The 13,144-nt window shown below is 34.5% G+C and overlaps 1 protein-coding gene across 2 annotated transcripts in view; it reads left to right on the top strand.

Moving 5' to 3' along the window:
• The window catches only part of HOMER1 (homer scaffold protein 1), a 117,458-nt gene that overhangs the window by 86,524 nt on the left and 17,790 nt on the right, over positions 1-13,144 (top strand). For both annotated transcript variants that reach the window (XM_074328799.2, XM_019728184.3), the window contains exons 6-8: positions 7,143-7,299; positions 10,865-10,975; positions 11,624-11,704. In XM_074328799.2, coding sequence (XP_074184900.1) covers positions 7,143-7,299; positions 10,865-10,975; positions 11,624-11,704 — 349 coding nt within the window. The remainder of the gene's footprint in view (positions 1-7,142; positions 7,300-10,864; positions 10,976-11,623; positions 11,705-13,144) is intronic.

The raw sequence follows: 13,144 nt of genomic DNA, 5'->3' as shown, positions 1-13,144 counted from the left end.
TGTCCATTGGTCTGTGTGTCTGTTTTTCTGCCAATACCATGCTGTTTTCGATTATTATCTCTTTGTAGTATAATTTGAAGTCACAAATGTGATACCTCTGACCTTGTTCTTTTTTCTCAGGATTGCTTTGGCTACTCAGGGTCTTTTATGATTTCATACAAAGCTGATTATTTTTCATTATGTTTCTTTAAAAAATGCCATTGGGATTTTAATGGGGATTGCATTAAATCTGTATGTATACTGCTTTGGGTAATGTGGACATTTTAGCTATGTTGATTCTTCTAATCCATGAACACAGAATCTTTCCACTTTTTTGTGTCTTTTTCAATTTCTTTTAAGAATGTCTTGTAGTTTTTGGTGTACACGTCCTTCACATCCTTTGTTAAGTTTATTCCTAGGTGTTTTATTCGTTTTGTTGCAATTACAAAAGGAATTGTTTTTTTCATTTCTTTTTCTGAAATTTCATTGCTAATATATAGGAATGCAATGGATTTTTGTAATTTGATTTTATATCCTGCAACTTTACTGTATTTGGTTATTGTTTCTAATAGTTTTTTTGCTGGAGTCTTTAGGGTTTTATATATAAAGAATTATGTCATCTACAAAAAGTGATAATTTGACTTCTTCATTCCCAATTTAGATTCCTTTTATTGCTTTCTTTTGCCTGATTGCTCTGGCTAGGACTTCTAATACTGCCCCGTGTTTCCCCGAAAATAAGACCTAGCCCAACAATCAGCTCTAATGTGTCTTTTGGAGCAAAAATTAATATAAGACCTTGTCTTATTTTAATATAAGACAGAGTCTTATATACTATACTATATACTATACTATACTATAATATAATACCAGGTATAATATAATATAATACCGGGTCTTACATTAATTTTTGCTCCAAAAGACGCATTAGAGCTGATGGTCTGGCTAGGTCTTAGTATGTTGAGTAACATTGGTGAGAGGGGGCATCCTAGTCTTGTTACTGATCTTAGAGGAAAAGCTTTCAGTTTTCCACCATTTAAGCATGATATTAGCTGAGGTTGTCATATATGGCCATTATTATGGTCAAGTACTTTACTTCTATACCCATTTTATTGTGTTTAACCATAAATTGATGTTGTAGCTTGTCAATTGCGTTTTCTGCATCTATTGATAGGATCATATGATTTTTATCCTTTATTTTGTTTATGGGATGTGTCGCATTGATCAATTTGCATATGTTGAACCATCCTTGTGCCCCTGAAATGAACCCCACTTGATTGTGATGTATAATCTTTTTAATGTATTGTTGTATTCGATTTCAGCAAACATATCCTTATCTGTTTACCTGTATCCATCAGTTTCTGTATTGTATATTAAGCCAGATATATCAGGCTATGTGCAAAGGTGATGGATTATGAGTCAGGGACGGAATCTGAGCTAGAAAGTAAGACTTGGGGTATTATCAAGGCACACATTGAAAGCAAGGATCAGAGAAGGCAGCAGTTAGGACTGTTCCAACAGGAACAGGAGTGTAAGGAACAGAACAATGGGAACATCTGATACGAGGACCCGAGGGTTAGGAGGCTAACTAAAGGAGTTGCCAGAATTACAGTAAGCTTTGAGAGACAGCTTGTTAAGCATTTAGGTGAATTAAAGCTTTCAGCTATACCTAGTAGAAAAATCCTCTAGTATAGAAGGATATTTGCCTGTACTCATTGAAGTCCTTTTGACAATAAATACTCTTTATAAACAATGCAAAGCTGTTCCGTTTTCATTTAGGAGATGTTTCTTTCCTTTAAAAAGGTAACTGAAATTGTACTAAGAAATACCAATTTAGATCCTAAACTACTGAAGAAAACATTAGTTTTTAAGTGGAACTAGCTTGAGGTCAACAGGCCAACGTGGGAGCACCTAGCCCAGAAAGTGTCAGACAAGCAGCTTGAAATACATGTTGGCTGCTTCTACATTCACAGATTTCGAAGGGGAGTGAGGAGAAACCAACAGGCAGATCCTGAGACAAGGCAGTATTGTGAATTACTCGACATGGCACTCTTACTTTCATAGTTCAGGAATGACCTCACCACCAATACTGAGATTAATGTTGAGAAGTGAGCCTATTGCAACCTATTTTTAAACCCTCTTTTAAAAGCTTACCTGGATATTTTTCACAGTTCTACATAATTAACCTTCCTAGGAGGTATATGTGAGGGACTACTGTTCTAGAGACTGATAGTTGATCCTGGTCCCTTGAGGCATGGAAGAGAGGCAGCTTTCTTAAGTTCTGTAGCTGACCATGGGCATAGAGCAGGGGTGTCCAAACTGCGGCCCGTGGGCCAACTGCGGCCCACAATCCATTTTTAATTGGCCTGCAGCAAATTCCAAAAATATATTTAGTTTACTTAAATAAACCAGGTGAAGCAATACGTACTTCACCTCGAGTGAGTGGCCTGGCTGTTTGTGTATTTTACTGCATATGGCTCTTGGTAAAAAACTTTGAAAAAGTTTGGACACCCCTGGCATAGAGGGTTCACACTCTGCAGGTTAAATACACATAAATGCATTGCTCATGCACTAGACTCTTATTTTGTTAGATAGTTTAACTATTTGTTAGATAGTATTTTTGAAGTACCTTTTATTTCAGTTTTTACACAGTTTAATGAAGTGTACTACTTACTTGCAGAATTTTGACTTTAGGTAAAGGAAAACTAAAATACCAGGCTAAGGAACCTTTCCAAAGATGTTTTTGGAGTGTTTTGAACTCTCTCATCTGACTTCTAGATCTAAAGCCAACAGGAAACCAGCTGTTCCTTTTTAAAGGGAAACTTTACCAAACAGTCACAAGAATAAAGAATTATTTTGCCCTTATTCCAGCATTCAGACATGAGATCATGGTGGTATTTCAATATCTCTTCTGACTCAACTGGTGTCTCTAGCTAACTAATTTAGTGGTTTCTTCATGAGCAGTTTAGATAATGTGAAACTATCAAAACTGTACCTCTAAAAAAGGATTAAATTAGCAGACAGAGAACCCCAGTATTTTTTTAACAAGTATTCCTGAAACGTAAGATGCTAACTTAAAATTTTGGTATCAGAATTAATCCCAAGGTATTAATTACTGTTAAAAAAAATCAGTCTAATGGGGGAGGAATGTGATATCTTAGAGGTGTAGATTAAAGAAAGGAACATTGTTTCTTCAAAATTGCAAAAGTATGCAAAGTATTTAAAATTACATAAGGGCTGAACACATCTGAGATAACAGATAGCTCACATGTAGAACTTCCTTCAGGATACTCTTTGGAATTCATTGTTAAGTTGACATTGGGTAGGTTATTCTAATATACTAGATAGTGAAAGGAATACATGAGGAAGTTATAAAGAAAAAACAGGGCAGATTGAAAAAACTCAAAAACATTTTATTTCCTAAATTGTTTTTCACACTGTGCTCTAGAAAAACAGATTATTAAAGAAGCTGCTCCTAAAGTAGAGGAAATAAGAATGTTCTGAAAGAGTCAAATTTACCAAAGATACAATTTTGGTTGATATCGCAAAATAGCCTTAAAAACACATATTTATTTACCTTGGAACCAAGTATAAGAAAACGCAGAAACACAAAACCTTAGCATTGAACTGCTCTCCTGTATTACTCATTTCAGGACTATTAAGTCTCAAATTGTCTCTTGTACAATATGCGTAAAAGTACTTGATATGATAATTTCAACATTTATGTCCTTGTTTAAGTGTAGTGAGCAGTACTTTGGGGGTCTGCAGTCAAGGAAGAAAAGGTAATGGGAATTCATTGAGCTGCTTATCTGTGGCCAAATCTCACTATTTAATGTATTAAAGGCCCAAGACATGTTCATGGATATGAATTAAAGAAGTTATATCAAGACTTTGTACATTTGTCTTTTTCTATCCTGTCCCAAGGGCATCATTTCATTTTCCCCCTGCCCCACACCAGCTTTAATTACACCTTGTCTATGTTCCATTCCTTTCCTTCGCACATCCCTGAATCCTACTTCTCCTACCTACTTTTTGTCACCATCTCCAGATGCCCTCACCTCCTTCCTTTTTATTTTTGACTCTCTTATATCACAGCTGTTCTGTTTCCTGTGCCAGTCTCTTCCCATGCCAACAAATCCAGACATGAATGGAGCAGCTTAGAGACCATTCTACCCTAAGACCTGACTTTCCAACTCTTTATTGTATGTAATCCTACAGTCACAGAAAGAGTATTGAGGAGTGCTTAGAAAGCCTTTTTGTTTTTTATTTTGGTAGTGTGATAATATGTTTTAATTGAAGTATAATATATGTAATAAAATTCACCCTTCCGTACAGTTTTATGCGTTTTGACAAATTTTCACAGTTGTAAGTAATCTTGGAAAAGGAAAAAGTTCTGTCCCTCCCCTGCTTTTTTGTGGTCAAGTTCTCTCCTTACGCCCAGCCCCTGGCAGATACCACAGACCGGGTGACTTAAACAATAGAAATTTATTTTCATACAGTTTGGATGCTAGAAGTCTGAGATCAAGGTGACAGGGTTGTTTCTTCTGAGACCTCTCCTAGGCTTGCAGATGCCATCTTCTTCTACTATCTTGACGTGATCTCCCTCTGTGCACGTCTGTGTCCTAATCTCCTTTTATAAAGACACCAGTCATTGGATTAGGGCCCACATTCATGATCCCATTTAACCTTAATTGCCTCTTTTAAGACCTTATCTCCAAATGTAGTCATATTCTAAGGTACCGGGGGTTCGGAATTCAACATACTGATTTTGGGGGCAGAGGTTGGGGATGCCATAATTTAGCCCATAACACATAGAATTGAAAAACCAGTCTGAAATATAGAGATCACCTAGGATAGCACTATCCAGGAGAACTTTCTAATATGATGAAAACTTCTGTATCTTTGCTGCCCAATATGGTAGACAGTAGCCACGTGTGGGTATTGACTACCTGCAATGTACCTAATGGGACTGAGAAGCTGAATTTTTTCCTTATTTAATTTTGAGCAATTTAAATTGAAATGGCCATATACAGCTAGTGGCTAACATTTGGACATGCAGATCTTAACTAATCTGTTTATTTTGATATATGAAGAACTGAGATCAAAGTAGTCGACAGACTAATCCAAGGTCACACAAATAATTATTGACATAATTGTGACGTAAGCTGAGTTCTCAAATTCTTAATGGACTTTGCTCCCTATGTCCTATAAAATAAAACCTAGAAAAATAAGATAGAAAATACCCTCTTTTTTGTTCTTTTTTCTGCTATGAAGATACGTGGTAATCTTACTTTATAATTGTGAAACTTTTGACAAATGGATTTAAAAATAAATATTCAAAATCATTTTTTTCTTTAATTTTTAAGGGGTTTGATATTTGCATATATTGAGTGTTTAAATTAGTTCAATAAGATTTGCATTGTTGAATTGAAGGGTCTATTTAAATAAAACTCATCTCTGTAGAGGAAAAATTGGTAGGTGGTTTTTAAAAAATCTGTAATTCAGTTAGAGCAGATAAATCATTGTATGCTTTACTCTGAAAATCTGAATCTGGGAAAATCATTCCACAATAGAAGAAATATAAAAGCTTTATTTTTGAGGATAGAAATGGGTTGTTAGATTAATGGCTTAACTTATTGTTTGATTGTGTTCTTTCATGTTTTGATGAAATTTTCTTAGTAAGCTTTAGAAAAATTGTTTAACTTTTTATTTTAAACTAGTTTTAGACATATGAAAGTTACAAAACCTGTGCAGAGAATTCCAGTATGCCTCTCACCCAGCTTTCCTTAATGTTAACATCTTTCATAACCATAATATAATTATCAAAACCAGGAAAGTCACTTTAATACAATACTACTAACTAAACTACAGGTATCAGTTTTCACCAATGTCCCTATTTTGTTCTAATAGGTTCTAGGAACCTATCCGGGATCCCACATTGCATTTAATTATTTCTTCTTAGTCTTCTCCATTCTGTTTCTCAGTCTTATCTCTTCTTGACACTTTTGAAGAGCACCAATCAGTGATTTTGGAGAATGTCCCTCAGTTTGGGTTTATAGGATGTTTTCTCATAATTGTAATGAGGGTTATGCATTTTTGGCAAAAATACCACAGAAATAATCTTGTAATGCTGTCTGTCTTATTATTGGTTATGAGCTTTAGAAATCTTGATAATAGACACTATCCTTTCTTTTATACAATATATTAAAATTACTATAAAATATCAATCTATCAAAACATTTGCTCTGTGATACAGATACTTATCAAAAACCAAAATGTTGATTAAAGAAATCTATTCTCATCATGAGTAATGGGATGAGGTTAGTAGAATTTCACTAATAGGCATAAACTGTTCAATAATGAGAAACAGAAACCACCTATTTCTGTCAAAATGAGGCAATTCTTTCTTCATTAGAAAATTAAGAAAGGAATTATCAAGAGAGGGGCCTTCCTAAAAGAATTGTCTTCATAATAGAAAATTGTCTTGGTTGAGATACTTAACTTTCAGTAACTTATCAAGTAGAACATTAAATGAGGAAAAAGGTGATTGCATTAGTTTTGTTCTATAAGCGACAGACAGTGGAATTCTAGCAGAAATTAAGTCATTAGAACAGTTTCTAGGTCTAGCCTATCATATGATCTGAAATCAATTTATTGCAGCAATTTTTTGTATTTTGTGCTTTTTAAAATTCTGAATAAGATAAACCAACAATAATTTCAGAAGATATACTGTGTTACGTATCCCAAACCTTGTTGACATTGAAGGATCCTCATATGTTTTTTATGAAGGAATGAAATTGTGCTTCAGGCTTCGTGCTCTTAAAAAATATAGTACATTGTTAGGTTTTATTTGTAGATATTTTTCAGGATATAATATTTACTTCTCAAAAGAGACTGGTTAGAATCTCTTCTGTAGATACTATATCTGTGTCTGTCATGAATGGAACTATTCCACGTTAAGCCTACTACTTTGGTACTTTTCAGGTTTTCAATTGCTAGGTTTTCTTCACTAGGAACATTGCAGTGAAATATTTGTGTTTTCCTCTTTCTGGGTTGTCTTTGAAACATTCATGGACTATAAACCAAGTGATAGAACTGAGTACTGTTATTCTATCGAAGTAACAATATTCTATGTAATGAATAGAATTTTCTTTCCTTTTATTTAGCTCAGCAATCAGCAAACACTGGGAGGCTGAACTGGCTACCCTCAAAGGAAATAATGCCAAACTTACTGCAGCCCTGTTGGAATCTACTGCCAATGTGAAACAATGGAAACAGCAACTTGCCGCATATCAAGAGGAAGCAGAACGTCTGCACAAGCGGGTGAGTTTGGGCTGCTGTCCATCGGAATTTATGGCTAACAGATTTCCTTGGTCAGAGGAAATTTACATGTAGATTCAGCAAAGGGACATCTTTTGCAGATTTTCGCTAGTTGTCAGAACATATATATAGGTTATATTATATGTGGGTTTATTAGCTAAGAAAATGTTTTCCACAGTTTAATGAAGCATATAAAACTTTTGGAATTGAAAGATCTGATTTTAAGTTCTTATTCTGTCACTTATTAGCTGTGTGATCTTTGGTAAGTTATCCCCCTCTTTCTACTCAGCATTCTCATCTATAAAATAGGAATAATAATACAGACTCAGTACAATTCCAGTGAAAATTGAGACACTGAATTGACATGTAATTTCACCGAATTAATGATAATGCTTCTATTTTACTGTTTTTTAAAGAAAGAAAATTTCTAAAACTAGTGGTAGACTTTATAAAAGTTGGTAATATTAGAAATATGGTGCAGAAAAGGAAAAAACAGAAATCCCAATGCCATTAATATTAGAAGCCCAAACAATTATAAAGAATTTTAAATTCAAAGCATATGCAGTCACCCAGTGGGAAGCAGATGCCACTAATTTCCCTTTTTAAAAAGGATGCCATAGCAAGTGAGCTCCACAGACCATAACAAGTGCGCTTAGTACCAGAGCACAGTTTAAAGAATGTAATAGGACCAGGATGACGGGGGAAGTAAGATAGAAATTGAGTAGAGATAAGAGGGAGAATAAGAAACCTGCATAAATATCATTTTATACCAAGTATAAAAGTTAACTTATAAGGAAGAAGAGGAAAGATGTTGTTTAATGAGTATAGAGTTTCCATTTTGCAAGAGGAAAAACTTCTGGAGATTTGTTTCACAAAAATGACAATATACTTCACACTACTGAACTATACATTTAAAAATGGTTAAGATGGTGAATTTTATATTACAGGCTTTTTACCACAATAAAAAATTAACTTATGACAATTAACTCATAAGCCAGTTAATGTTCATTGAAGAGCTGTCATATCTCCTTTTTGTGTAATCCCTGCCCTTAAGGAATTTTTGCTTTAAAGAGTCGATTGAATTTTAAAGAATTTTAAGAAGTGGGATCTTTTGATTTACTCACATATTTATAACTTCCAGTGCTCTTCTTTTTTCCCTGTAGATCTGAATTTCCATCAGGTATCATTTCCCTGAATAACTTTCTTTAGCATTTTGTGGTATTACAAATGTAGTGGCAACTATACTCTCAGCTTTTATATATGCCTTTCTATGTATAGATAGTAGATTTTTGTCTTTACTACAGGTTGCATTTTCCAGTTTCTTTACATCTAGTCATTTTCTGTTGTGTATTGGACATTGTAAATGAGATGCTGCAGGACCCATAGATTCTGTTAGCTTCTTCTGAATAGTGTTGATTTTTGTTTCAGTAAGCATTTAAATTACTTGTACATTACTTTGAATTTGTGGAGGAGTGGGCTTATGCTTCATTAGTCAGTTTATTTCAATTCTTCCCTTAATTCTAGGGTGAATCCCTTAGTCCTGAGAAAGCTTTTTATCTAAGGAATAAGCCTTCTGGGGTTTCATTGGAAAGCTTGAGTTAGTTGTTTACCACGATCGTCTAGTTTGATGGGACTCAAACTTCAAAGTGTCTTCTCTGTGGTGAGCAGTACAACAGCTTAGCTCTTTCAGCCTTCTGCCTTTTTCCCCCACTCTCCTGGGCTTCTTGGATTCTTACCTGTGCATGTTCAGTCAGGGGTCAGCCAAAGGTTTGAATGAAGTCTAAATGTTTATTTGGGGGGTTTCTTTCCTACAATTTCCTCAATTTCTAAATGTTTCAGCTGTTCTGAGGCATCCCAAAATCCTCAGGTTCCTCAGGGGTAAAAAAGAGCACAGGTTTTTGCTTTCATTCTAGTCAAGCAACAAAGCTTGTGCCTTCAGGCAAAAAGATACACAAGTATGTATCTCACCCAACATGATTCTTTCTTTCAGTCTTTTGCCCAATTTGGTCACTCATCCGGGCCTTCAAACAGTTGATTTTTACATTTTGCCCCGATTTGTAATTGTTATGTGTTGGAAAGTTGATCTAAAAAAAAAAACAAAAAACTGCTCCATCATCAGAACTAGAACTCCCCACAAGGAATTTTTTATCTAATTGGACAAAGAAAACTGGTATATATTAAACATTAAGGAAATAATTCCCAAGATTTTTTAACAGATTTTCAGTTTTGTGGGCCAGAGGTCAGGAGAGCTTTGAATGCTTGTGTATATAGGAATGGCTTTCTGGAGAAAGTACGTTATGAGCTGAGAGTTGAGGGTTTGTTAAGGTCTGAATGGTTTTCAGAGGTAAGAGAGGGCATTCTGGTTAAGTCAACAAATGGTTATGAATGTGGTTTGTTCTTAGGACGAGGAAACTTGCTTGCTTTTAATTGGAAATACATACTGAGTGTCTTGGCCAATGAGATGGTTAACTAATTTGGGGCTAGTGTGTGGAGAACCTGAAGGTTTAGATTTGTTATTGTAAAAAAGATGAGCCATTGAAAGGCTTTTAATGGGGGAGTCACACAAAGAAAGATGAATGTTAGCAGTTTGCAGAAGACAGGAAAGTAGACAAAGATTATAACTAAGTTCATAAGATTATAACTAACTAATGACAGGCCATTGCTTTTGTTTAGGCCTGGATGGTAAGGGTTTGCACAAGGCTATTAGAACATCAACACACAGGAAGAAAGTGATATGAGAGGTAGAGTGACAGAATGAGGACATTAATTCAATAATTGGAAAATGTGAGGGATAGAGATTTACTGTTTCCTTAATGGTCTAGAATTTACTATATTCTAGTCAGTCAAAATGTATGAGATCCTGATCTGTATAAAGAGCTGTGATAGGATGTTGTGTGTGTTTATGTAGACTTTTGTGTATTGTGACTGTTTTTAGATGCTATCACTTTTATGGATAAGGTCCTTCTCTGATTTCTCAAAAAATAGCAAGTGCTCATCAAAAGTTATGTTGCTATTTGGGTCCTCAATAAATTTGTATTGATGGAAGAACTGTCTTTTGCCATAAGAGATACTGTTGATGTGTAGTCGTACTAGTATAGAATGATTTAAGTAGTATTTTACGCATATCTTTTCTTCCAGATTCTTTTACATTTTGGAAATATATTTTAAAAATTTCTCACTTCTACAAGGCCAGTTTTCAGAGCCCATGTTTAATTTGAAAGCTACAGATGGAGGCCAGTTAACTATATTTGATTTTGACTGTTTTCAGAAGAAATTTTTAAAGACTTTCATTATAGGGGTTCTCTACTATCTTTAATCACTTAAGTTTTCCTAGCCTTTTTATGATCAATACATGTAAACTTATTTTCTTTGCTCTTATTCTGCCCTAATTTCATATCTTTAAAGAATCTATTCTATTCATTTCTACCCAGTGTTAATATTTCTCAAAATTAATATTCATATATTGATTCAAAATTCAGTATTCACCTATCAGGAGCCTATTATCTTTTCAGCAAGAAATCCTTTGAAATTGTCATATGATTTAACCTGTGTTTTCATTTAATTTTAGGTGACTGAGCTTGAATGTGTTAGTAGCCAAGCAAATGCAGTGCATACCCATAAGACAGAATTAAATCAGACAATACAAGAACTGGAAGAGACACTGAAAGTGAAAGAAGAGGTATTTGCTGCTTTTCTCTCATCTGTAATCTAGCTAACAGTGTGTGTACAAATATTAAAGTGTATGACAGATTTAAAGGATTTAAAGGTACTTAACGGAATAAGATAAAAGTTGTGGAGGGTTTTTTTTTTTTTTTTTTAGGATGGAATTTTTCTTGAGTGTTACTAAGCATGTTCATATTTTCCCTATCCTTGTTTCTATTGTTATAAACTTTGGTGAGGCAATCAGACTGAGATACTGCCTGTTGCCTTCTGTATAAGAGTTTCATTCATACAATCAACAGAAAACTATTAGAAGTTATCTGAATTTTATAAGCTGCAGCTTTCTCTGGTTTCCAGTCAAAAGATTTAATATCCCAGGGAAGAGTTATATCCACAAAACTTGAAGCAACCTTAAAATGTTCAGATAGTTGCTTCTAAGCAGTGCTATACCAAAGCCACCAATTTAGTCTTGTTGCTTGTTTCTTAAGATTATTCTATACTAGACAACATGCTTGTGAAGATGAGTTCATCTCTCTAAAAGTCAATATAAATCAATGTTCTTTAAATAATTTTTTTAAGGGCTGGGACAGTAATTTCAAGGGAAAATGTGGCCTTCTCTTCCCTTGATATCGTTTAAATGTGAAAGACATTTCTTTACTTTTTCTAGGAAATAGAAAGATTAAAACAAGAAATAGATAATGCCAGAGAACTACAAGAACAGAGGGACTCTTTGACTCAGAAGCTACAGGTGAGCTATGAAAAAATTGTATTCATTTCTGCAGAGAGAGCATCAATCATTCTTTCACATAGTAATGACTTTTTTCCTGAACCTCCGTTTTGTAGATTCTTGGTCATTTTTCTTTTCCAGGACTTCTGATTCATCCCTAATCTTTGATTTTTCAAAAATTAATTGATGATTTTCATCTAGGTGGCTTATGATCATCATAGGTAGTCATTTACAAATTGTCTTTAGTAAATTATTTTAGAAATTTCTACTTTTTAACATAAAAAATACCCTTAATTTAAATGAAATTTCTCAAATGGATTTTATTCAGTTTAGAAATTCTGTTCATTTTTGTTACACTGAATTAATATATGAATTAAAGCCGTAGTGTTCTAATGGAAATCAAATTTGTGCTCTTTATTTCTTCAGTCTAATTAATTTTACTCACTTTTTTCCTGTATAAATAGTATGCTTCCTGATTGTAATTTATATACACACATTCTGTGTCAGTGTTAGTTCACCATATTTAGGGGAGGATTTTTCAAAATAATTACCAAAGTCTCCTCTTGCCAGCTCAGGCACTTTTCTTGCACCCCTATGGCTAGCTGGGTTAGGACTACTTTGGGGTTTGGAGTAGAAATAAATGTATGTATAGAGTGAGGAATAAATTTGGGGTCAGGGGTTAAAAGTGGTACCTAAAAAACCAAGTACTGGAAGGAGTACCTGGGGTGTGATAAGAATGGCCAACATTTATTGTGTTGACTATTACCCAGACACTGTGCTAAGCACTTTACTTACATTATGTATTTAGTCCATATGAATCATATGAGGAAACTGAGGTGTGGGTAGGCTGACTTGTTCATCTTATATTTGATAAGTGGAGACAGTGAAATTCTCTGACAATAGAGAGACTTCATAAAGAAAACACGTTCTTGGTATGAAATGAAATATTTCCCTCGCCTATCACTGACTTTCAGCAGCCTGGGAAAAATGAGAACACTTGGCTTGTTTTGCCCTATTAAATGTTTTTACGTTTTAATCATCTGTGTGAATTAGTGATTTTCAAGTGAGGGCAGTGTTGTGCCCCAGGGACATTTAACAATATGTGGAGACATTTTTTATTTTCACAGGTAGGGTGTTGCTAGTAGTAGATCAAAGCCAAAGATGCTGCTAAATAAACATCGAATTCTGTGGCCCAAAATGTCAGCAGTGCCAAGGTTGAGAAATCCTGGTGTAGAACTAAAATATGAAGCATGATTTTGGGGCTGGAAAATATGGGGGAAATTCAGTCTAGTTTTGTCTTTTGTTTTGATTTTGGCTCCCATTTTTTTCAGTACTTGGCTGTGATTCAGGCATATGCTAAGCACTTACATACATTAGCTCTAATTCTCATAGTAACAGGTGTGGTATCACCGTTTTCAAAGGGAAGGCAGCAGTGTAGAGGTGTTACCATGTTTCATCAAG

The sequence above is a fragment of the Rhinolophus sinicus genome, chromosome 3 (assembly GCF_057876585.1).
Source record: "Rhinolophus sinicus isolate RSI-liver-muscle chromosome 3, RSI-T2T, whole genome shotgun sequence".
Lineage (NCBI taxonomy): Eukaryota > Metazoa > Chordata > Mammalia > Chiroptera > Rhinolophidae > Rhinolophus > Rhinolophus sinicus.
This window is presented reverse-complemented; position numbering and strand designations above follow the sequence as displayed.